The following is a 21,978-nucleotide window of genomic DNA, read 5'->3' on the forward strand; positions in this document are numbered from 1 at the left end:
GCACAGATTCCAGTGACAGATGCGCTTTCTATAACAATTCCCATTTATTGCTGCAGTCCTCCCTGCCCAACATAAGTTTATGTGGGCATTATCAGCTGTTCCTCTTCTTGGCAGCTTCCAGATTTGGTTTGAGGTAGCTGTCAGTCCAAACATCCCATATCTAGTCCTTCCTTAGGACTGAGCAGATGGAGGGGGAGAGGTTATCCCAAGGACTTAGCAGCAGGAAGTAAACAGCATCACTCAGTGAACCAGATTCTTGCGTGTGTGTGCAGGAGGGGGAGAGATATGCTTTACTTCTGTCCTCCACTAGATGGCAGAAAGGGACCAGAGAACAACTGAAGAGGTTTATAAAAGTTTGCTAAGGGTTACTGGGAACTGTAAGTATTTAAGGGGTAAGCTATAGTGCTCAGAATTTTTTGAGGGGTAGCTTGGGTTTCGAATATGCTTTAAACCTATAGTGTGTGCACATACAGAACTGTAGAGAGAGAGAACCTGGGACATGTCATATGTGATGTAAATGGCAATGCTAGCAGAAAGCCCACCTAGGGTGGCAGTTTTGCATGTCTTCTCTTGGCTTATTTTCATTATCCACAAGGATATTTGTAAAGGGGAGGATTTTACATGTTTTAGCAACATGTCTCCTTTTGCAGAGCCAACCATGGCATTGCTGTGAGCTTGGGAGGGTAGGCTATATGCCTCAGCATGGGGACCCCTATACAGAGAGAAGCCCAGATGTGGGTCTGGAAGTGCAATATCCAGCACAGAGTAGCAGAGGATGGAGGTTGGGTCCAGAATGCAGATTGCGGGTGTCGAATGTTTAGGATAATGCTCTTTGTCAGTAACATATTTGGTCACTTTGTACAAAGCCCATTCCAGCTTTGTAACTAGCCCGTGATCAGCAATGACAACGCTCTACTCACTCACTTGTTCTGTTTGTATCAGACTACTGCTTCCATTCTGTTGGATGAGTATGAAACTCAAGAAGCCTGCCTCAGCTGGGTCAATGAAAGTTATTTTACCTTCTTCCTAGCCTTTAGGGTAAACACTGTTCATACTCAGCTGTGAATTTTACCAGGAGATATCGGTGGTCTCGGTCTAAGGCACTGCACAGGGTTGTTGTGAAATAACCTATAACTCCTTGATGGAAGACTGCATTATAAATGCATTAAATAAAGTTTAGGTCTGGGGGACTAGCATAACATGCACAGCACATTTTTGTCTGTTTTGTAAGCAGAGTGGTGCATTGATTGAAAATTGATTAATACACTAACCTGTCAGGAGATTTCATTACTAGTTACATAGTAGAGCATGCAGATATGTTCATTATTCACTGAAGCACGAAGTATTTGCATTCTCTGTATTCAATTTGTTTCAATTTGTGTTCAAAGCAGTGGGGATTTTTTAAAGTCTAATGGAAAGCATTTGCATGGAGAGGGTGAGGGAGGATGCATGAAGTACATCTGTAAATCTGGACAGTTGTTATAATAATAATAATAATAATAATAATAATAATAATAATAATAATAATAATAATATCTTTATTGTCATTGCCCCCTCTCAGGGACAACGAAATTACTTGACTGCTCCATAAAAACACTAATTAAAACAATACAGTATAGTACAGCAAGGAAGATTAGATGACTTTCAAAGTCCAGGCTTCCCATTCAGGGCTGAGATCGCTCTGGAGAAGAAGCTGTTCTTAAGACGGCTCGTTCTTGTCTTCATCGTCCTGTATCTCCGTCCCGACGGCAGGAGCTCGAAGAGACAGTGACCAGGATGCGATGGATCTTTTACTATGTCCAGTGCCTTCCTATGGCACCTTGTGGCATAAATCTGCTCTAAGGTGGAGAGTGGGCAGCCAACAATGCTCTCTGCTGCCTTAACAACTCTGCACAACCCCATCCTGTCCTGGGTAGTACAGCTTCCGTACCACACACATAAGCCATAAGTGAGCACGCTCTCAATGGCACAGTGATAGAAGGCAAGCAGCAGTTTCTGCGGAAGATGGTTATTATTGTTATTTATTAAATTTATTTACCATTCTTTATCCAAAGATCACAGGGCAGTTTACAATATAATTAATGGAAACACAGGTGTAATTATCATGTATGATGTAATTTCAATGCCTTAAGCAAAACAAGTGCTTTCTGTCTGAAATGTGTAAGATTTGAAGTGGTGCTCAGAAACCTGAAAATGTCATTTACATTTAGGTAACGTGGTGAGTTACTAATTTTGTTTCTATGCCCCTGCCGTGGTACACCATTATCCTACTTTGACTTTGAGCACATAAAACGGCTAAAATCTTCTGTCACCTGCTTGCAAACCCCACCCTTGTATCCCACAGGCTGAGTATCTGTGACATCATGCATTTTTGACAGACGTTCCAATCAATGGATGAGCAGCAACAGACCTCTGTGCTGGGATGACACTGCTCTGGAATAAATGGAAAGTTGGTTTGGCTGGTGGGTTGGCGTGGAATCTCAAACTGAGTCGAGGAATAGGAGAGGCTGTGTGCTGCAAGGGTCTGGAAAGGAATGATAAAGGGAAGTGCTTCTGATCACATGCACAGAAAGTATTCTTTAGCCTTGGAGCCTTTTCCCAGTGGCTGGAACATGTGAAGCACTAAAGAAAGTAAAGAGAAAAGCTAACAAACAAACTGAAACTGACACGGGGACAGATAAAAGAGGATGCCTTGGCTCCCTTTTTATTACATACACAGCCCAGCAAGACATAAACAAGAACCCACCAATAAATAAAAGAGTGCTTTTGAGCATGTGCAGAATGTCTCCCATCCCCATTGGCGAGTAGCCATAGCCATACATAACCAAGGTTATGGGGGCAGGACTTCTAGGCAAGAGGTCATGTTTTGGCCATTTTAAAACACTAGGTGCCAGGACGTAGAGCACAGGAATATACACCCAGTTATACTGATGATCCTTACCACTGTCAGCATTCTCCAACAGGGTCCACAAATATGGCAAGGGCTTTATTTCAGCTGGAACTTGCTGAAATAAAGTTCCAGCAAGGCACCACCTACCGTGGTGCCTTTGTCATTATAAAAGAACAAGGTTCACGGTGAGTTCCAGCACCACTTTTCCTAGAAAAATCGCACTGCTTAGGTTCATTCATTTCAGTGGGTCTCCTCTTGAATACATCTTAGATATACAACCCTTTGCCTCTTCAGAGCAGGATGTGAAAAACCCCAAAAGCTTTCTTGAAGTCTACTAGAAATAATTGGTTGGCTAGAACATGTGGACCCCTTTTTGCTCTTCCTCTTCTTATAAGCATTAATCTAATAAGACCATTTAATAGAGGGTGTGTGCGTCACTGTGCAGTAGGTTCAGATTAGAGTTGATCAGAAGGCATGTCTTTGAACTGTGGGCCTGAAGCAATGAGAGAAAGAGGGGTGGAACGGGGAAGCCAGCCGCCAGGAAAATCAGTTATGTTGCAAGCATGGGTAAGAGTGTAATTGACTCATTAACCAGAGGCCTTGCAAAGGGGAGTTTGTGGTGGTGACAGAGGGTGAGATTGTCCTGACCTAACAACCAGAGGCTTGGAAAGGGCAAAGTGTGAGTTGTAACCTCAATATATGGGCCTGATATTAGTAAGGGTGTAGTTTACATTGTCAGGGTGATGGTTCGTCATGATACAGAAGGCTAATGAATAACACATCCGTGGTGACTAGAGACATTTCAGGCATGCACAAATGTCAGATAAAGACACTGTCTATAACCAACCAACATCTTTATTACATTTAGAATTTCAGGTGGGGCAGAGACTCCTGCCCTTTGTGCCTATAGGCTCCTGGTTTCACTCCCCCCTGCGTTTCCTCCCTCTGGCCCGGGCTCTGGCAATCTGCTTGTCCTTCCTTTTTTGAAAAAAGAAATAAAAAAATTAATTTTTTAAATTTTTTATTGAGAAAAATAAAAATACATACAAATAACACAAAAACACCTCAAAACAAAGAACACAAATATACATATAATACATATAGTGCCTACAAACTAAAACAAGACACCTTACCCACCCCGTGACCTCCCTCCACCACAGCTCAACTTCCTTAAATTTTAATTTGATTGTTTCATTGCATTTCTAAGAATCTTCATCTCTTACAGCCATTCCTGATTTCATTTTCATCTTTGCTTTACCTACTTTCTTACTTAATCTATACTTACTAGGCATATATTCATATTCTCACATCTACTTTACGTATTTAATCTATGCATATTAACATTTTTTTTTTAGTACAGTATTTTTCCATGTATTCTTCAAAACAATTCCATTCCAGTTTTAAATTCTGATTTGTTTGGGATCTTATGGCTGCTGTTAGTTTTGCCAACTCTATGTATTCACTTAGCTTAGTTTTTTTTCCTATGGAAGTCCTGAGCATTTTTTTTAACTCATCATGTATTATACGCCAGAAGCTTTTAATCTTTTCACAACTCCACCAAGCGTGGATCATTGTTCCTTCAGCTTTTCCGCATTTCCAACGTAAGTTAGACTTTAGTTTGTAAATTTTTGCGAGTTTGGTTGGTGTCATGTACCACCTAAAGAACATTTTTATAAAGTTTTCTTTAACAGAGTAGCAGGCTGTAAAGTTAATATCTACTTGCCATAGCCTCTTCCACTGTTCTAAATAGATAGTCCTGCCAATGTCTTGGGCCTATTTTATCTGCACCTCCTTTACAAATTCATCCTTCAGGTCCCATTCCATTAGGAAATAATACATTTTTTATAGACGTTTCTTGTTATTTTTTAATAATATCGATTGGAATTTTGAATCTTCTTTACCAAAACCTCTTTTGATATCTGATTTAAAGACAATATTCAACTGATGGTATTGGAGCCAATCAGATACATGTTGCCTTAGCTCCCCAAATGATTTTAACTTTAATTGGCCTTGGTCTTCTGTTATCAACTGTCTATATGAGGGCCAGTGTCTTTCCATGTTCAGTTTTTTCACAGCATGTGCTTCCAGCGGGTATAACCACCAAGGAGTTTGTGGCTCCAATAATGGTTAATATCTAGTCCAGACTTTAAATAAAGCATTTCTAAGAATGTAACTGGTGAACCCGCTGTGTACATTAGCTTTATTATAACTGAGATAGGCATGTCATCCGAATCTGTTACAGTGGCTCTCTAGATATAAGATGTCTGTTCTCTCCAATGTTATCCAATCTTTTACCCAAATTAGGCATTCCACCTCATAATATAGTTTCAGATTTGGCAGGGCAAGACCCCCCTCTTTCTTTCTTGTCTGTTAATAATTTATATTTTATACGTGGTTTCTTGCCCTGCCAAATGAATCTTAATGAATCCTTCCTCCAGTCTTCAAAACATGATACTCTTTCAATTATTGGTAACATTTGAAAAAGATACATCATCTTAGGTAAAATATTCATTTTGATTATAAAGATTCTACCTAAAAATGATAGTTTCAACCTATTCCATGTCTCTAAATTTCTCTTCACTTCTTTAAAAAAATTTTATAATTATTATCAAATAGATTAAGATTTCTCATTGTTATATCAATACGGTACCTAAATACTTCGCTTTTTCACAATTTGTAGACCTGACTCAGTTTGTAAATCCTTTTGCTCTTGTTCCAACATATTTTTTACCATGATTTTAGTTTTAGTTTTACTTAACTTGAAACCAGAGACCTTACCAAATTCTGCTATTTTCTCTATTGCTTTAGGAATACTTTTTCCAGGATCTTGCAATGTTAAAATTATGTCATCTACAAAGGCCCTCAGCTTAAATTCCTTTTTGCCAGTTGTAATTCCTCTTATTTATTGTTCTCTTCTCAGTTCCAAATTTAGAACCTCCAGGGTTAATATAAATAGAGGAGGAAATAAGGGGCAGCCTTGTCTCGTCCCTTTTTCGATTGAGAAATGTTTTGACTTCCCTCCATTAATTATGAGACAGGCTTGTTGTTTCTGATATATCAGTTTTATACCTCTGGTGTACCTTTCTCCCATCTTAGATTCATCCAAAACTTTCTGTAAAAAACCCCAAGAGAAGTTGTCAAAAGCTTTCTCTGTGTCTACTAGCATGAAAGCAGCTTTTTTGCTAGGTTTTAATTCCAGGTATTCAATTAAATCAATTACAACTCTCATATTGGTTTTCATATGTCCATTTGGTAAGAAACCTGCTTGGTCTTGATTTATCATATCTTTTAGATGTAATTTTAATCTATTGGCCAAGATTCCCGTAAATATTTTGTAATTATTGTTTAACAATCATATTGGTCTATAACTCCTGACTCGTGGGGGGAACCTTGTTTATGGATCAGCACTATGTTTGCATCCTGCCAAGTCTCTGGGGTCTTTCCGTCCTGCATTATTTTATTCATCATATTTTGGAATTGTATAGCTATAATCTCCTCTAATATTTTGTAATGCATTGATGAGAGACCATCTGGGCCTGGCAATTTGCCCAATTTCAGATTTGAAATTACTTGATGCAATTCCATTCTAGTAATTGGTGCATTAAGTTGGTCTACTTTTTCTTCATTGATTTTAGGTATTTCTTTCCCTTGAAAATAACTTATAATTTCATGCTCAGCCTCCGGCCCTGCCTTATAGAGGTTTCTAAAATAATCTAGGAAAGATTTGGTTATATCCTCTTCAGTATCTATTAATTTCCCATTTTGTAATAGTTTATTAATTTGCATTTCCTTCTGTTTCTTTTTTAGATGCCATGCCAGCAATTTCCCGGGCTTAATGGCTAATTCGAAATTTTTTTGCCTCATCCATAAAACATTGTTCTCTATTTCTTTATTTAATAATGCTGAGAGTTGTAATTGTAATAATTTAATATTTTGGTTTGCTATTTTATCTTTGGGAGATTTTGCTAATGTTTTCTCATTCTTTTCAATTTCTTTTCTAATTTGATTTAACTTTGCTTCTCTAATTCTTTTTTGTAATATATTTTGTTGGATATAAAATCCTCGTATGAAGGCCTTACTGGTGTCCCATATTATTCTAATATCTGTATTTTGTGCCATGTTAATTTCAAAGAATTCCTTTAGCAATTCTTGAGCCTTTTGTTTTATTTTCACGTCATTCAGTAAATTCTCTTTCAGTCTCCAACCTCTATAGTTCTTCTTGTCACCTCTTAGTTCTAGCTCCTGGTTTCACTCCCCTCTGCGTTTCCTCCCTCTGGTCCGGGCTCTGGCACTCCGCTTGTCCTTCCTTGTGCTTCCCCAGGAGCAGGATCTGATGAGGGAGACAATTTTGCTCGGCTTCCTGCCTGATGAAAAACCAAAGAACTGAAAGTCAGGTCCAGGAAGATGCAACTGAGCCAGAGGAGGCTGAGAGGTGAATGGATAGGACTGATGGCAGGGAGATGATGTCCAGGTGGACAAAAGCATTGAGCCCCTGAGACAAAGAATGAGGAGAAGCTTGTTCTGATTCTCTCTGACTGGCAAGGGCTCTCTCTCTGTTTGCAAGGAAGGGCCCATTCACATTCAAGAGCCTTTAGCCAAAGCTGCCCTAGATTGAGCCTGGGACCTTGTGTGCAAAAAAATGGGGTGGGTGTGGAGGGGGAGGCCTGTGCTCTGCCACTGTGTTGCTTTTCTCCCTCTTCATTAAGGTAAGGACTAAATGGAGGAGGGGTGTGTGTGTGTGCACGCGCTAACCATTTCTAGGCTGTCTTGCTCCTAGTCATTCAATGAAAGGCTGGGCTTAATGCCCTCATTATGGGGGTTTCTTTTAATGCTACGCGAAGGGCTTTTAAAAAATTCCCCAGGTGTTTAGAAATTCTTAAAAATTATTCTAATGTTTTTTAAAAATGCTGCTTTTATGACTTGCTGCTGGTGGTTTTTAACACTTCTTTCAATTATGATTGCTTTTGTTTTGCTTGTTGTTGCTTTAATGGGTTATGGCATTTAAATTGCATTGTGCACCACTTTAGGGAATGCTAGCTATTGGTGCTATGTGTGTGTGTGTGTGTGTGTGTGTGTGTAGTTATTAAGTAAGTAATTGCAATCAGAGCCTTGAAAAAAAAAGTTTAGAAAACATGCAGCCTAGAAATACACTTAAAAGAGAGCCAGAATGGTGTAGTGCTTAGAGTGTTGGACTAGGACCTAGGAGACCAGCGTTCAAATCCCCACTAAGCCATGAAGCTCACTGGGTGGCCTTGGCCCTCCCCACTAAGCCATGAAGCTCACTGGGTGGCCTTGGCCCTCCCCACTAAGCCATGAAGCTCACTGGGTGGCCTTGGCCCTCCCCACTAAGCCATGAAGCTCACTGGGTGGCCTTGGCCCAATCACAGTCTCTCAGCCCAACCTACGTCACAGGGTTGTTGTGGGGGAGAGAACTATGCATGCCACCTTGAGTTCCTTGGAGGAAAAACGACTTATCAATGTGATAAATAAAATATATAAATAATAAAATTGCAGAGGTGCCAACCCAGTAAGAGCTACCACAGTGTCTTTTAAAAGTTGCCGAGATGCATACGTCTCTGAAAGTCCAGCCATGAAGACCCTGGGCATGCTGCTCTGGTTGGGAAGTTCCAAAGTGGAGGTTCTCCTCCCGCAAAGTACTTTTCTGCTTCCTAACAGGCTTTATTTCAGAAAATGGGTGGGGGGACGGTACTGGGAAGGTTCTCATGTCCAGGGGCAGGATGGACACATGGAAGGAGAATTTATTTGATGCAGGCAGGGCCCAGGCCATCGAGAGTTTTTCGTGGTAGTGCACAGATCCTTCGTTTGGGTCTGGAAGCAAATGATACTTGGGTGAGAAATGCTGATCATTACACATGAAGGGAGGTAGGCATGTGGAGGGGAGGCAGGAAAGATGAAGGCTGCTATAAAGCGGGGCTAGTTCTCCCATTAGGCAGGGCGAGGCAGCAGCTTTTGGAGCACCATTAAGGGGGAGAAAATTGCCAATTATTTTCATTACGAGAGGTGCCATTTTGATTTTCTGCCTCAGACACCAAAATGCCTTGGGCCATTTCTGCTAAAAAAGGAACAAATATGGAAGAGAGAGGCACGGAGGCAGAGGATAAATGGAGGAAAGGAAGAATGAATATACGGCTCAGGGAGAAACAGACGGATTGTTGCAGGACTAGAAGCTCGTGACAGAGCAGAGGGGTTAATGCAGCCTTCTCAGAGTGGGTAGGGCATTCAGAGAGCGAGTTTAAATATATGTTTAAAATGCTGCTGCAGTATTACATTTGTATAGCATAGTGGACAAACAGGGTGCTTCTGGAATCTAGTGTGTTAGCTAATGGTCAGAGATTTTTCTTTCACAAGCTGGTTATTGGTTTTGGTTTTAAAAAAACTTGCACTGCTTAAATGAATGTAGCTCAGTGACAGAGCACATTTCCACACATGTGAAATGTCCCTGGTTCAGTCCTTAGTATCTCCAGGGAGGACTGGGAAAGAAACCCTGGAGAGATTGAGCTAGATGGATCAATAGTCTGCCTTGGTATACATCAGCTTTCTATGTGCCTATGCGGTTTCTGAATGTGTTTCAAGGGCAGCTCCACATAAAGCACATTACAGCACTCTAGTCTTAAAGCAACCAAAGTATGTGCTGGAATACCAGCTCTGTCAGGCCTTCTTTCTCCCTTAGTTGTCACCTGGCAGCAGCCATTCCATCAGCAGAAGAATTGGGAAGTAGGACTCATTCCATCAGCTCTGCTGAAAGACCAGCAGAAACCTCCTGCCCCTGCACTGATTCTGTGTTAAAAGAAGTACTAGTTAAGAAATGGTGCCTGAATTTCCCCCCTCCTCCTTCTCTCCCTGTCAGGTTTTAAAAAAATAAATAAATACATAGAGTGTAAGCTTGCAGGCAATGACTAATTGATTGTATATAAACCATTTAAATGACTGTATAGGAGCCACCCTGGGAGCCTTTTTGGCCAAAGAGTGGGGTACAAATGCTCTAAATGAATTAAAAAATAAAATAGAAACTCCAGCAAGATGAGCTTTCTCTAGAAGAGGCTGCAGATGGCACATCAGCTGAAACTGAGCAAGATGTGAGCTGCATGCAGCCCTCAATGCCTTTTTTTTTTTGCAGCCCTCAGCATCATTTGATGCTGCCCTCTCAGCCCTTGCACTGTCTTCCCAAAGCCAGGTGAGCAAGGGGCTGAGCTTTGGGAGGGAGGCGTAAGAGCTCGGATGGGGTCCTAGAATCATCCTGCTTCATTCCTAAAGCCTAGTTAGTCCTTTCCCAGCTTTGTGAAGGAGATGTGAGGACTCTAGGACCCTGCCAGAGCCTTGCACCTCCTTCCCAAAGCCTGGTCCTCTCTTAGCTCTGACCATATGTGGTGGTTGTTGCCCAGGCAGTCTGTTTATGTGTTTGCACTGGGGTTGGGTAGGTGGGGAAGTCACAGAGAAGTGAGATTTTGTTCGATAGTGCAGACATCTCTCCTACCTTTCTCTCCTGAGCTGCTTCGATGGCTTTTTATGTCAGATTTTCTGAAATGAAAACAGTGCCCCTCATTAGAAACCCATGTTGTTTGACTCCATAAGACCACCCCCCAATTTCTAACTGTCTGTACAGTAAAATAAGATGCACAAATATGCATGCACTCCTGTACAGTTGCCCAAAGCACTCTCTCTCTCCTCTCTGCCACAAATATTTAACATAAGATTGTGCACATGACAGTAAAAAAAAAAAAAATGCCATTGAGCCACATCTCCATGTTAACCTGAGATAGAAAGAGAAAACAAATGAACTTTCTGTTGGTTTTCTATTTGTACTGCACCTTATTCAAGCTAAAAAAGATTTGAGGCCATAACTACTCCATCTGCTACTGCTGAGCTGCCAAGCTCTCCATCCCTCCACCTTTAAGTGTTTCAGGACACTCACCTGTGTCAGGGCACCATCATATCCTGCGTCCCACCACTCCTATGTCCAACTTCACCAACCCCAAACTCTGAGGGGAAGACCCAAGCAGCATGACTAGATATTTGAGCAAGCAGGGCGAGGATTAGCCAGGGAGCTGTCCAGCAGTATCTGAGCTGTGAAAGCAGGTCCAGTGTGTTGTGAGCTGGAGCAGCTAGGGCACTGTCCATCAGTAGCTGAATTTGCAAGGGCCTGGTGAAGGAGCTGTTCAATCAAAGATACTGTACCAGGAGCTATCCAATGGAGACTGAAGAGCGTCATATTAGACTTGGCTACCATGCTTCTTCCTGGTAACTCAGCAGGATCCTGATCTGCAGTTCATACCACTGCTTGCCTCTTCCTCTGAAGTATTTGGGCTCATCCAGACTTCCTTTTGTGTCTAGGCACAGTCCCACGCTATAAAGCTTTGAAAAGCACCATGTCCGAGTGCTTGTTTTTTTTTTTTTTTTGCCTTGATGCTTTCCTTACGAAAACTTGCTCTTTACCTCTGAATCGGAGCAAACAACAATCTGCAGAAAACCGGTATTGCTGTTTGTTCCTATTTGGCGTTAAAGAGCAGGTTTTCAAAGGGGCAGTGGTGGAGCAAAAGAAAAAGTGCTCTTTAAGGTGAAGACCTGTGCCTAGAAAGCATGGCGCAAATGGAAGTGTGGATGAGCCCTTTGTTTGTTTGTTTGAAACATTTAAATATCACCAGCCTATTTGGATTTCAGGCTGGCACACAATCCATTTATATCATAACATAATCAGCAGCAATATAAGAATGCAATCCTCTTTAAAAAAAACAACACAAAGTGACAAAAACAAGACCAAGCTGTAGCAGTTTATAATCCCTGGGTGAACAGAAATGCTTTTGCCTGGCTCTGAAAAGAGCACACAGCTCTGCGCTTTTATGGCTTATTGATGTCTCCCAACATTATTATTATTTCCTGATGATAACACTAAAATGAGAAATTGAGGGGAGGTAAGTGTCTTGCGTTTAGATTCAACTTGTTCTCATTTCAGGAGTGAAGTTCCTCTACATCAAAGCCTAAGCAAATATCAGGCCACTGAAGAAGGCTCTGTTGAAAAGCTTTTGGCCAAATTGTTATTAAGGAACACTCATTTCCATATGCTTTAATGGGCATTTTGCCTTTATAAAGGTGATAAGAATGCTTGCTTTAATATTTTTACCCTGACTCTTATGAGTGGGATAAAATTATTTTTTTGTTACATAAACTTGATACAGTTCTTTTCCTTAACATTTTAAAGTTGAGCATGGTTAAGAATAAGGTAAAACTTGGAAATTTCTGCTGAAAGGGTTGCAACATAGGCACCTGGGGAGCATCTTTTGGGAGGGGATTCTGTAATTGAGGAGGGTAGGGAAAAGCCCTCTCCCTTGTAATTAAATAGTGCACATGCTGAGCTTCAGTGTGTTCTCTGCTTCTGGCACCTCAAGGATGATAGTGGCAGGTCCAGAGCTAGGGTGGGTTTTTTGGGAGGTTGCTGGGTCCTTCAAAATTTCAGCCTCCTCAGGCAGGGTGTGGGCTTGGAATCCCGGGAATTCCTCTGGGAATCCTGATGCTCTGTGGTTCCAGACAATCTGGGCTGGGGGATGGAGTCTACTGTGTCATCTGGAGGCCATGATGATGCCCATCCTTGTTCTAATGGAATGACTCCAGTCATCATGTTAATGATTGAGGAAGGGAGACCATGGAAGTAGTATATCCCCCATGCAACAATAGCAACTTCCCCAGAATCCTCCCCAGTATTTTCTAAGCAGGGTCAACCCAAGACATTTTTCTGCCTGAGGCAAAAGACAAAGTTGTGCAGCCCACACCCAATTCCCCATGTATAGAGGCAGGTTGAATCTTTCTTCAACACTTGTAACATTATCCTCCACCACCGTTGAGATTGACAGGCTAGTTTAGGCGGTGTACACAACTCTGTCTTCCATCAGATTGGAATGGCCAGGGGGCTGATGCTGCTGATCCCACCTCCCAGCCCTCAGAAGACACTGCCTTACTCTTCCCAATGGTAGGACTGGTCCGGAGAAAGATGAGAGACTGCACAACTTTCCCAGCTATGCACTCCCACCTGGGGCCACACAAGCTATCCCTCTTGATACCTCTTAGTCTGGGAGCCACTTTTCTCGCCAACGTAGCTCTTCCGGTTGGGGCTCAATTCAGCGGGCTCCTTTTCTGACTTCTCAGCCAGCTCCTGGGCCTCTAGAGGCAGTTCAGGATCCTTTGTGAGTGCGTTCTCTGATCTGGAAGGCAGTGCTGGTGTTAGAGGCTGGAGGCTGCCCGAGCTGTCTGAAGATATGATTGGCTCACATGTTTTCTTGGTCTCAAATTCCTGGGCACTGGCCATTTTGGTGGCAGTGTGAATATTCCAGTTGCGCTTTCCTGAAGATGCATGTTTAGGAGATGAACTCTGAGGAAATGGAGAATGGGGCATTCAGCCAGGGAGAAAGATGACCAAAGGGTCATGACTTTCAGCTCCAAATCTCTCGCACCCTCCATGTACAGATATTGCTCCAGTTCTCTAAACCACCAGCTAGGCAGCAGGAGGTTGGGCTTTGAAGCCCTTGATGTCCCACCTGAGACACAGGTACAGGGCTCATCCTTAACCCACTCTTCCCCAGGATGCAAACCCAGATATATAAGGCCTGCTCCATTTCCCTCTTCTTCCCATTCTGTTCCCCACCAATTCCCAGGGGCCAGAGCTTACTGACCTTGAGAGCGTTCTTCACTTTGCCTTTGAGAGGCAGTGATGGAGCTGACGAACTGGGTTTCAGGCTCTTAGGCTTCTTCCCTTTCTTCTTCGGATGCTCATCAAGGTTTTCTTCGGAGGGCGGCCGCAGCATTTGGACAATCCTGACCCAGGCATCAAAGAGATCACCTCGCTTGTCTGACTCACACAGCTGGAGGTAGAAGGTGCGGCCACTCACCAGCTTGAACCGCAGCTGCTTTTTCTCTGCATTGTGGATGCTGATCTTGACGTAACGCAAAGGGAATAACCTGCATAGGTGTGTGTGTTGAGGGAGTGAGATTGGGAACAGTTAAGGCTTTAGAAACTGCAGCTTACTGTTCTGCACCACTGAAATGATCATCTGTAAGGAAGAAAGCAATGAAAGTTAATCTGTAAGAAAGCAGATGCTCTGTCTCAGTAGCTCAGCAGCAGAGCATCTGCTTGGCTTGCAGAAGGTCCCAGGTTCAATCCTGGGTCATCTCCAGGCAGGGCTGGGAGTGTTTTCTGTCTGAAACCCCGGAGAGCTGGTGCCAGTCAATATTGGCAATATTGGGCTAGATGGACTGTTGATGTACGAAGCGACTTCCTATGTTTCTATGTGTACTCTTTCCAATCCAAGATAATTCATTCATTTGTATCTTTAATAGCAGGGAGGATGAATCATGTGGACTAGTAGTTTGAAATAATTGTTATAAGCTTGCTCATACAGTGGTACCTCGGGTTACAGACGCTTCAGGTTACAGATGCTTCAGGTTACAGACTCCGCTAACCCAGAAATAGCACCTCGGGTTAAGAACTTTGCTTCAGTATAAGAACAGAAATCACATGGTGGCGGCACAGCAGCAGCGGGAGGCCCCATTAGCTAAAGTAGTACCTCAGGTTAAGAATGGACCTCCAGAATGAATTAAGTTCTTAACCCAAGGTACCACTGTATACATTTTGAAAAGCCCAATGCTGTGCGATTTCATGGAGTTGTCTTCACAGAATTTGCATTAGGATGCAAATACCAATTCCCCCCCCTCAAGTTAGCCTTACTCTGGGGTTGGTTTCTCAGCTGCCAAAAGGATAGGGAGGAACCTGGGGCTTACTCTTCACTCATCTGTGATTTCACCAACGAAGCAAAAGTTCTAGGAAGAGCAAACCTCCAGTGCTTGCTGTACAGGGAAAAAAAGAGTCTGCTTTTGCCAGCATCCTTTGCATGTTGAAGTCATGCTACTACAATGATAACTGGAATTTTTGCCATCAACCTTTTACAAAAACAATCATCCTCAAAGCACATGGCTGTTGGCATTTCAAGCAGGGAGGCATTCCCACAATATCCTCCAATTCAGCCACAGGTTTGCTGGTGATGAGGACACACAGTTCCCACTAAAGCCATTTGGGCAAATACAGAACAACCAGAACAGGTGAATATAGGTTCCCGGACTGAGCCATAGAGACCTGTGACTCAAATTAAGCCCCACTTCCCTTGCTTCCTGTGATGTGCTATGGAAATTCACTGAGCATGGGATATTGTCACCTGGGCATGCCCCTGATGCCACTGCAGAAAGACTCACCTGGTTAGCTCATATCTTGGTGGTGGGTGACGGTGGAAGATGCTTTTTGCCTTTGTAGTGTGCTCTTCAGATGGGGCAATGGGCCGTGCCAGGAGCAGCACATTTGGGATCAGCAGGACAGGGCTTGTAGAGGTAATGCCAAGAGTCACAATATGCTCCTGGTTGTGGATCTCAACTGGGCCACCTTGTTTGCTGATCTGAGGGTACAAGATAGACTTAACACACAGTTTCCCGCCTTCTAAAAATGGACGGTATCTCAACCAGCCTCCCCCAACTTGGTGCCCCTCTAGATGTTTTGTAACACAACTGCAATAATCTCAGATGGTTGGCCATGCTGTTGGTGGGGCTGATGGGAATTGCAGTAGAAAAACATCTGGAGGGCACTAGGTTGGGGAATTCTGGATGAATCCTTATTGCTAGTGTTTGTGTTTGGAGAGGGACTAACCTGCAGTGGAAATTACATGTACTTTCCTTTGCTGCCTGCCCTTTCCATTTTTTTTTTTCATTTGGTGATAGTCAACTAATTTTTAACCAGTATAGATTCAGGACAGACAAAAAAAGCACTTCTTCATGCCTTGCATAGTTAAAACTATAGAATTTGCTCCCACAGGAGGTAGTGATGGCCAGTAGCTTAGACAGTTTTAAAAAGAGGATTAGATAAATTCACAGAGGATAAGACTGTCAATGGCTACTAGCTATGTTGTCTACGCTCTTCGGTTGGAGACAGTAAATGATTCTGAATACCAGTTGCTGGAAACCAAGGTCTTGCTTGCAGGCTTCCCACAGGCAACTGGTTGGCCACTGTGAGAACAGGATATTGTGCTAGATGGGCCACTGGCCTAATCCAGTAGGCTCTTCTTATGTTCTTATCCACTGAAATTAATGAACATGACTAATTTAAATCCATTCCTTTCAATGGGTGTCCTCTGAGTAAAAGTTAGTTAAATATCACCCTTACAGTATCATATGTATTGCTTATGAGATTTCAGTGGGACCTAAGTGCAACTAAGTCTGGATTGAACTCAATGTATTTGTGGAGAATCTAGTGAATATATAAACTGAATATAATTTCCTTCTGACATTCTTCCAGCTATGAAGGCTGAAATATATATATGAACGACTTAACCCCAAAGGGTACAAGTTGGTATTTAACATAATTGCCTCAAAATCCATCAACAGACATGGGCTGGTAGCTTGGAACAGAAAAAATGGTAGAATGTTACCAAGTGCCTATAGCTGGTGAGCTGCATTTGCCTGATGCGTCACAAATCATGCAGGCTTGAACTAATCCCAAACAACCAATCACAACTAATCTGTGATGTGTGGATAATAATTCAGGGGTAGCCAAACTGGAGCCCTCCAGATGTTGGAGTATAACACCCATCATCATCGGCCATGCTGGCTGGAGCTGGGGGGAGTTGTAGTCCAACAACCCCTGCAGGGTGCCATGTTGGCGCCCCTTGGAATAATGATACACTAGCCAAGAGCAGAACTTTTAAGGCCCAGGAACCTATCATTTTAGGAATGAAACCATTTACCTAGCCTTGCTGGCCTGCACCTCTCCTTTGTACCTGTTTAGATTCCTGCACCTACACCCCCACCAAACATCCCAGGGGCTTACCTGGATAAAGTCACTTTCAAACATGGGGGAAAACTGGAACATTCCATATTCCCCCTGGCGCAGCTGGCGCTGGAGGGGCCCCATTTTCCTGGTGAAAAAGGTTTTCCCATGGCTTGCTTCTGTGCCTGGCATCTTGGAAAACAGCAAAGATTAAACTGAGAAATGGGGCCAACTTTTCTAAGCATCTGTAGTGTTACTCAACTAAGTTTTACTCGGCGTAGGCCCATTGAAATCGAAGGTCCCCCACTTGGTCATGCTCATTCAATTTCAATGTGCCTACCACCCCTGGTTTTCAGATTCAAGTTTCCCCGTGCAAAGCTTGGTATTTGTAGAGGTGATGAAAGCTTTTCAGCTTCAAAATGTGGCCTTTTGCTCTTGTTAGGATGGTGAATGCTTCATATTCAAAATCAATGAAAAGAGCAAAGTTTTGTGGGAAGAGTGCCTATTTACCCTGTTGTTGTTATGGTAGGAATCAAAAGCACACCCCCCAAGCCTATCTTGCTTCAGAGGGATACAACAGGGCTCAGAAGCAGTGTAAATTGAATATTATACCAACATACTATTTGAATTCCAGGCCAAATCCAGTACTAGCTTCAAACCTTTAGGGCCCTAAACCAGGGATTTGGAACCTCACCCTTGAAATCAGTCCTCTAGGCCTCTCTGTTTTTCCCTTGGGACTCTTATCCAACCACACCCCTTTCCAGGCTGCACCCTTAAATGGCTCTGCTCTGTGCCTTCCGTTAGTGTGGAGATGTGGAACCTGTGACTCTCCGAAATATTGCTAAACTGCAACTCCCATCAGCCCCAGCAAATGGACAGGGATGGTGGGCCCTGGAGGGACGAAGGTTCCCCACACCTGTTTTAGTTGCCCCCCCCCGGCTGGAATATGTACTTGCACTGATGGAGAGAGATGTGCAGGATGTGACTGTAGGTAGAAACCTTTGGCTTTGGCTGTACAAAGCTAAGAGTCACACCTGTTGCTCTGCCTGCTTCTTCCTCTGGCCCTGCCCATCCCTGCCATGTGGCTCCCAGGAAGTTGCCCATAAGGGAGTTTGGCCCTCAGGTTGCAAAAGGTTCCTCACTCGAGCGCTAAACAGTTTGGGACCAAGCAGCATACCTTAAGGACCACCTCTTTCCATGCAAACCTGCCAAGGCAGTCACATTAATACTGAAAGCTGTACCACACTTCCATTGGAGGTACACAATGACAGGTATGTGACACAGGGCCTTCTCAGGACTCACTCACACTTCCGCTGGTCCCATGATTTCTAGTCACAGGTCCAATAGTGTGGTGTTGTTGTTGTTCTTTGTTGTGCCACTTTCCTTGGGAAACCCCACTGTTTACCAATGAATTGGAACAAACGTCAATCCACAGAAAACCCGACCTTTTTTTGTGATTCAGCACTAAACCGTGGGGTTTACCGGAGAAAATGGCAGGACAAAAAAAAGGAACTTTTGAACCTGTGACTAAGAAGAAGGACAAGCCCTTTAAGTTTGCCTAGGTAGCCCTCCCTGGATCACTCTGCCTCTCTTCACAGCTGCTTCACAGAAGTGGTGGTGGTGGGGTCTAGTGTGCACCCTCCTCCCTCCCTTATAGTCAGCAACCTCTGCCCCCCCCCCATGATTTCCCACCAGACACAGATGGAGGAAGTTGGCATTCTGATTAACACTGGAGTGGCCGTTTATATATCCTCAAAACAGACAACAGTGAGGGCAGAGTGCCAGCTTGCCCTCTGCCCCCTCCTGAAAAGAGGCAGTGACTGCTGCTGAGAGGTCAGGGACACAGTGGCACCCCTCCCTGCCAGCTCCTCCTCCTCCTCCTTTAGCTTTAAACAGGACCCAGGCCAGATATTCCTCTGACAGCCCTTCGAATAGATGGCTGTCCTCTGTAAGGTAGGAGACCTGGCCACCCTACAGGCAGCTGCCGTAATTGTAATTGCCCACAATGCTCTGAGGTCATGTCGCATCCCTCCACAGCATTGAGGGCAATTACACTAATTACCACTCAGTGCTAGTTTGAGAGCTGGAAAAAGGGGGTCCTGGAGAGTGGCATCATCATCATCAGGCTCTTAGTAGCTGCCCAAGGATGTCGCCTGCTGACACACTGGGCCTGCTTTCAGCTAGCTGCAAACACCTGATTCTTCCAACACACACTTGGGCTAGAAAGGGAGGGGGGTTATTATTTTGTTCTGTTCTTGTTTTTATTATGTATTTTGTCTTATCCTGTATTTTTATGCTGTGAACTGCCATGAGATCTATGGATGAAGGGCGGTATACTACTACTGCTGCTGCTACTACTACTAATAGAAGTGAAACTGTTTTTTGTTGGTTGTGCTGCTAATTTTAATATTATTGACGGTCTTTTTACTGTGCCCCTTGTGATTTTATGCTGCTGTCCTTTTAATGATGACATGATTGCTTTTAATGTTATCCAGCTTGAGATGTCTTTGACTGAAAGACAGGACATATTTTATCCTAATAGCAACATAATGAGCACATCTGCATTGCATGCCACTCTAACCCCACCCCCAGAATCATAGGGATTGTAGTTCTAGTTCTCAGTGTTCTTTATGGTCAGAAATCTCTAGACCGCCACAAAATAACTAGAAACTCCAGGCTTCTCTGGCTAGAAGGAATGACCATTAGAGTTCAATATTGCTTTATAAATACAGTCTGTTAATTATAGTAGTTAGGGAAGGCTGGGGACACACACACACACAGAGGGAGGGGAGAGAGAGAGAGAGAGAGAGAGCGCAGTTTGCCTAGGGCTATCCAATGAGATCCATGGCTGAGCTGGGATTTGAATCTGGTCCAAAGCTATCACCACTATACCATTATCCCTTTTGCCTTCATGGAAGGGACTGAAACTTTTGCCTCTTATTTGACTCTAGTACTAATAGGATCTTTGGGAGCAGTGGGTATAGATTACAAGCCCTTTGCTGGCACTAAAAAAGCTTCATTTTAGTGGGTTTAAAAGTTCATTTTTTACTGCAAACTCTGGAATCTGGTAGGCCAGGAATAGCTAACACTGTGCCCAGATGCTGTTGAACTTCTGCTCTCATCAGCTATGGCAAGCATGGCCAATGGCCAGGGATGATGGAAATTATATCATCACCATCACCATTTATATCCAACCTTTCCTCCAAGGCACTCAAGGTGGTGTAAATAGTTCTCCCCATTTTATCCTCACAACAGCCCTGTGAGGTAGGTTAGACTGAGGGTGAGTGACTGACCCAAGTTCATCCAGTGAGCTTCATAGCTGCGTGGGGATTTGAACCCCACTAGTCCAACTCACTAACCACTACACAGCACTGTTGTTATAACCAGCAGCATCTGAAACCCTTGCCTGACATTAGCTTCTCCTTTCTTAGAGTCTAGCTTCACTGAGGGTTCACCTTGGAATCTGTTTTAAATACCTGGGCTCAGACCTAGAACCTTGAGAATAGAACAGAGTGCCTCTGTGAAAATGCAAATGGCCTTTGTTAACCTCTGAATAATCACAACTGGGTACCATAGTCCTGGGATTAGGGGAAGGACCTCCAGACCAGCAGACACAGCTTCTACAAAGATTTGAGGCCCAGCAATTCTTTTATTTTAAACTCTTAAACTTTTACCCTGTCCCACACCCCAGACACTTACCTGTGCTCACTCTACTCATGTTATCTACTTGTCTATCAGATTCTGTTATTCAGAGCCTCCTCTTTTGTCACACTGGCAGGTGTTTTATGACATCACTGATGTCTCTATTGCTTCTTTAGCCCAATCATTGCTCACCTGGTTTACAGGTGACGAAGTGGGTCAGAGAGATCATATAAAATAATTAATCTATGTAAATCAGTGGCTGAGCAGAGCTTTGAACTCAGACTGCTGTCTAGCAGGATGTAGATGACAAAGCTTAAAATCCAGTGATAAATGATATAAAGTCTGATACAAACTTTAGATCCCCCTGTGTGTGTGTGTGTAATGATCTGTAGAGAAGCTAGGAAGAAAACAGACCACATAAAACACAATATAGTATGTTAAGTATACTATTAAATAAAGAATTAAAAACAATGCAATTTTTTTAAAAATGAGAAATATAAAATAATTATATTAAAATGGTAAAAAAAAATGTAAGGTGTTAATAATTTTAAAATTAAGGCAAGATCCTGTGCCAACAAGATTGAGTCCCATTAAGCTGCTTTGAATCACATCAGGGGAAAAGTGGGATATAAATAAATAATGATAATAGAGTCCACACTTTTGGAATTCCCAGTGGGATCCTGTTGATCAGGTTCTGAGTTCAGAGGTGCAAGATTCAAGTTCAGCTCCTATATGAGTCCTCCTTTCTGATCACAAGCCATGGGAAGTACCAGCTAAAATATGGCTTTGGAGATGCCGTTGGTTGTGGTTATAAAAGGGCTTTCTCAGTGATGGCCTTACCTTTCTTGGAATGCTTTCTATAAGGAGAGGCAGGCAGGTCCTGGCCCTGCAGATGCAAATTAGCGGGGCACAGGTCTCCTGAATCTTAAGAGTTGTGTAGAAAGTGGGAGTTTGGAAAGTGCAGATTTTCTCACCTTTTTATGACAAGTAGGACTTGCCAAAATTACTACTTCCCTGCCCCTCTCCACCCTACTCCCTATAGCCACTACTGCCTCAGACTGAGAGAAGAGTAGGGCAGCCCCAGGCATTCACTTGCTTGCACCACAGCAGCTGCCTAAATTATGGGCTGTAAGGTGGAGGCTTTGGCTTTATTGATCACCAGTCTGCAGTTGCTTTGGGGTGAGGAAGGGATCCAGTCAGTGGCCCCCTTAGTCTCAATTCCCCATTCTTGAAATGGACAGAGAGGTGACCAGTTTAACCGTATGGTGTAGTGACAGTGAATCAAGAAATGGAGTATATTGCATTTTATCCAAACCAAAGACCCATCGAAACCATCCTTTTCCCCACAGATGGGGGTGTAGCTGGCAAACCAGCCAAATCTCCTTTGTTATGTGTTGCTTGTGCCTTGCTTGAGCCTACTGCCAAGCACCTTAACGGGGTGGACCTAAGTTCAATCATGGAAAGGGGGAGAAAAATTCTCCCCCCATCCACTCTCTCCATAACGTGCCTCCCTCTTGCTTGTCTTTTAAAAAATTATTCTGATCTATAGCTCCTGAAGCTTTAGTATTTTCTGGAAGGGAAAGATTCTCCAACCCTTTCATTATTCTGGCTGCTCCTTTCTGCACCTTTT

General features: G+C 43.2%; 2 protein-coding genes across 6 annotated transcripts in view; one reads left to right on the forward strand and one right to left on the reverse strand.

Annotated features, from left to right (window-relative positions):
• ASIC2 (acid sensing ion channel subunit 2) overlaps positions 1 to 21,978 on the forward strand; it is a 392,894-nt gene that overhangs the window by 77,382 nt on the left and 293,534 nt on the right. The window lies entirely within an intron of this gene.
• On the reverse strand, positions 3,728 to 20,487 carry LOC128400105 (Golgi-associated RAB2 interactor protein 3-like). Of its 3 annotated transcripts, none has more exons than XM_053362122.1 (8): positions 20,406 to 20,487; positions 16,767 to 16,898; positions 15,146 to 15,342; positions 13,573 to 13,858; positions 12,964 to 13,271; positions 10,386 to 10,429; positions 7,117 to 7,254; positions 3,728 to 3,868 (listed from the first exon to the last, which is right to left on the reverse strand). In XM_053362122.1, exons 2-7 carry the CDS (start codon positions 16,896 to 16,898, stop codon positions 7,139 to 7,141), a joined length of 1,083 nt encoding a protein of 360 aa, XP_053218097.1. In that variant the 5' UTR covers positions 20,406 to 20,487; the 3' UTR covers positions 3,728 to 3,868; positions 7,117 to 7,138. The 3 variants fall into 3 exon arrangements, with proteins under 3 accessions (XP_053218097.1, XP_053218094.1, XP_053218095.1); XM_053362119.1 differs by having other exon boundaries at positions 15,146 to 15,360; XM_053362120.1 differs by having other exon boundaries at positions 7,096 to 7,254; positions 15,146 to 15,360.

Source organism: Podarcis raffonei, chromosome 13 (assembly GCF_027172205.1).
Source record: "Podarcis raffonei isolate rPodRaf1 chromosome 13, rPodRaf1.pri, whole genome shotgun sequence".
In the NCBI taxonomy this organism is placed as follows: Eukaryota; Metazoa; Chordata; class Lepidosauria; order Squamata; family Lacertidae; genus Podarcis; species Podarcis raffonei.

What these genes read in the sequence shown, in the direction of transcription:
- LOC128400105 (XM_053362119.1), bottom strand. Translation starts at nt 16,898, where the DNA reads ATGCCAGGCACAGAAGCAAGCCATGGGAAAACCTTTTTCACCAGGAAA. An exon ending in TTGAAAGTGACTTTATCCAG is followed by an intron (nt 15,361 to 16,766) that starts GTAAGCCCCTGG and finishes CTGTGTGTTAAG; the next exon opens with TCTATCTTGTACCCTCAGAT. An exon ending in AAGTGAAGAACGCTCTCAAG is followed by an intron (nt 13,272 to 13,572) that starts GTCAGTAAGCTC and finishes CCATTTCCTCAG; the next exon opens with AGTTCATCTCCTAAACATGC.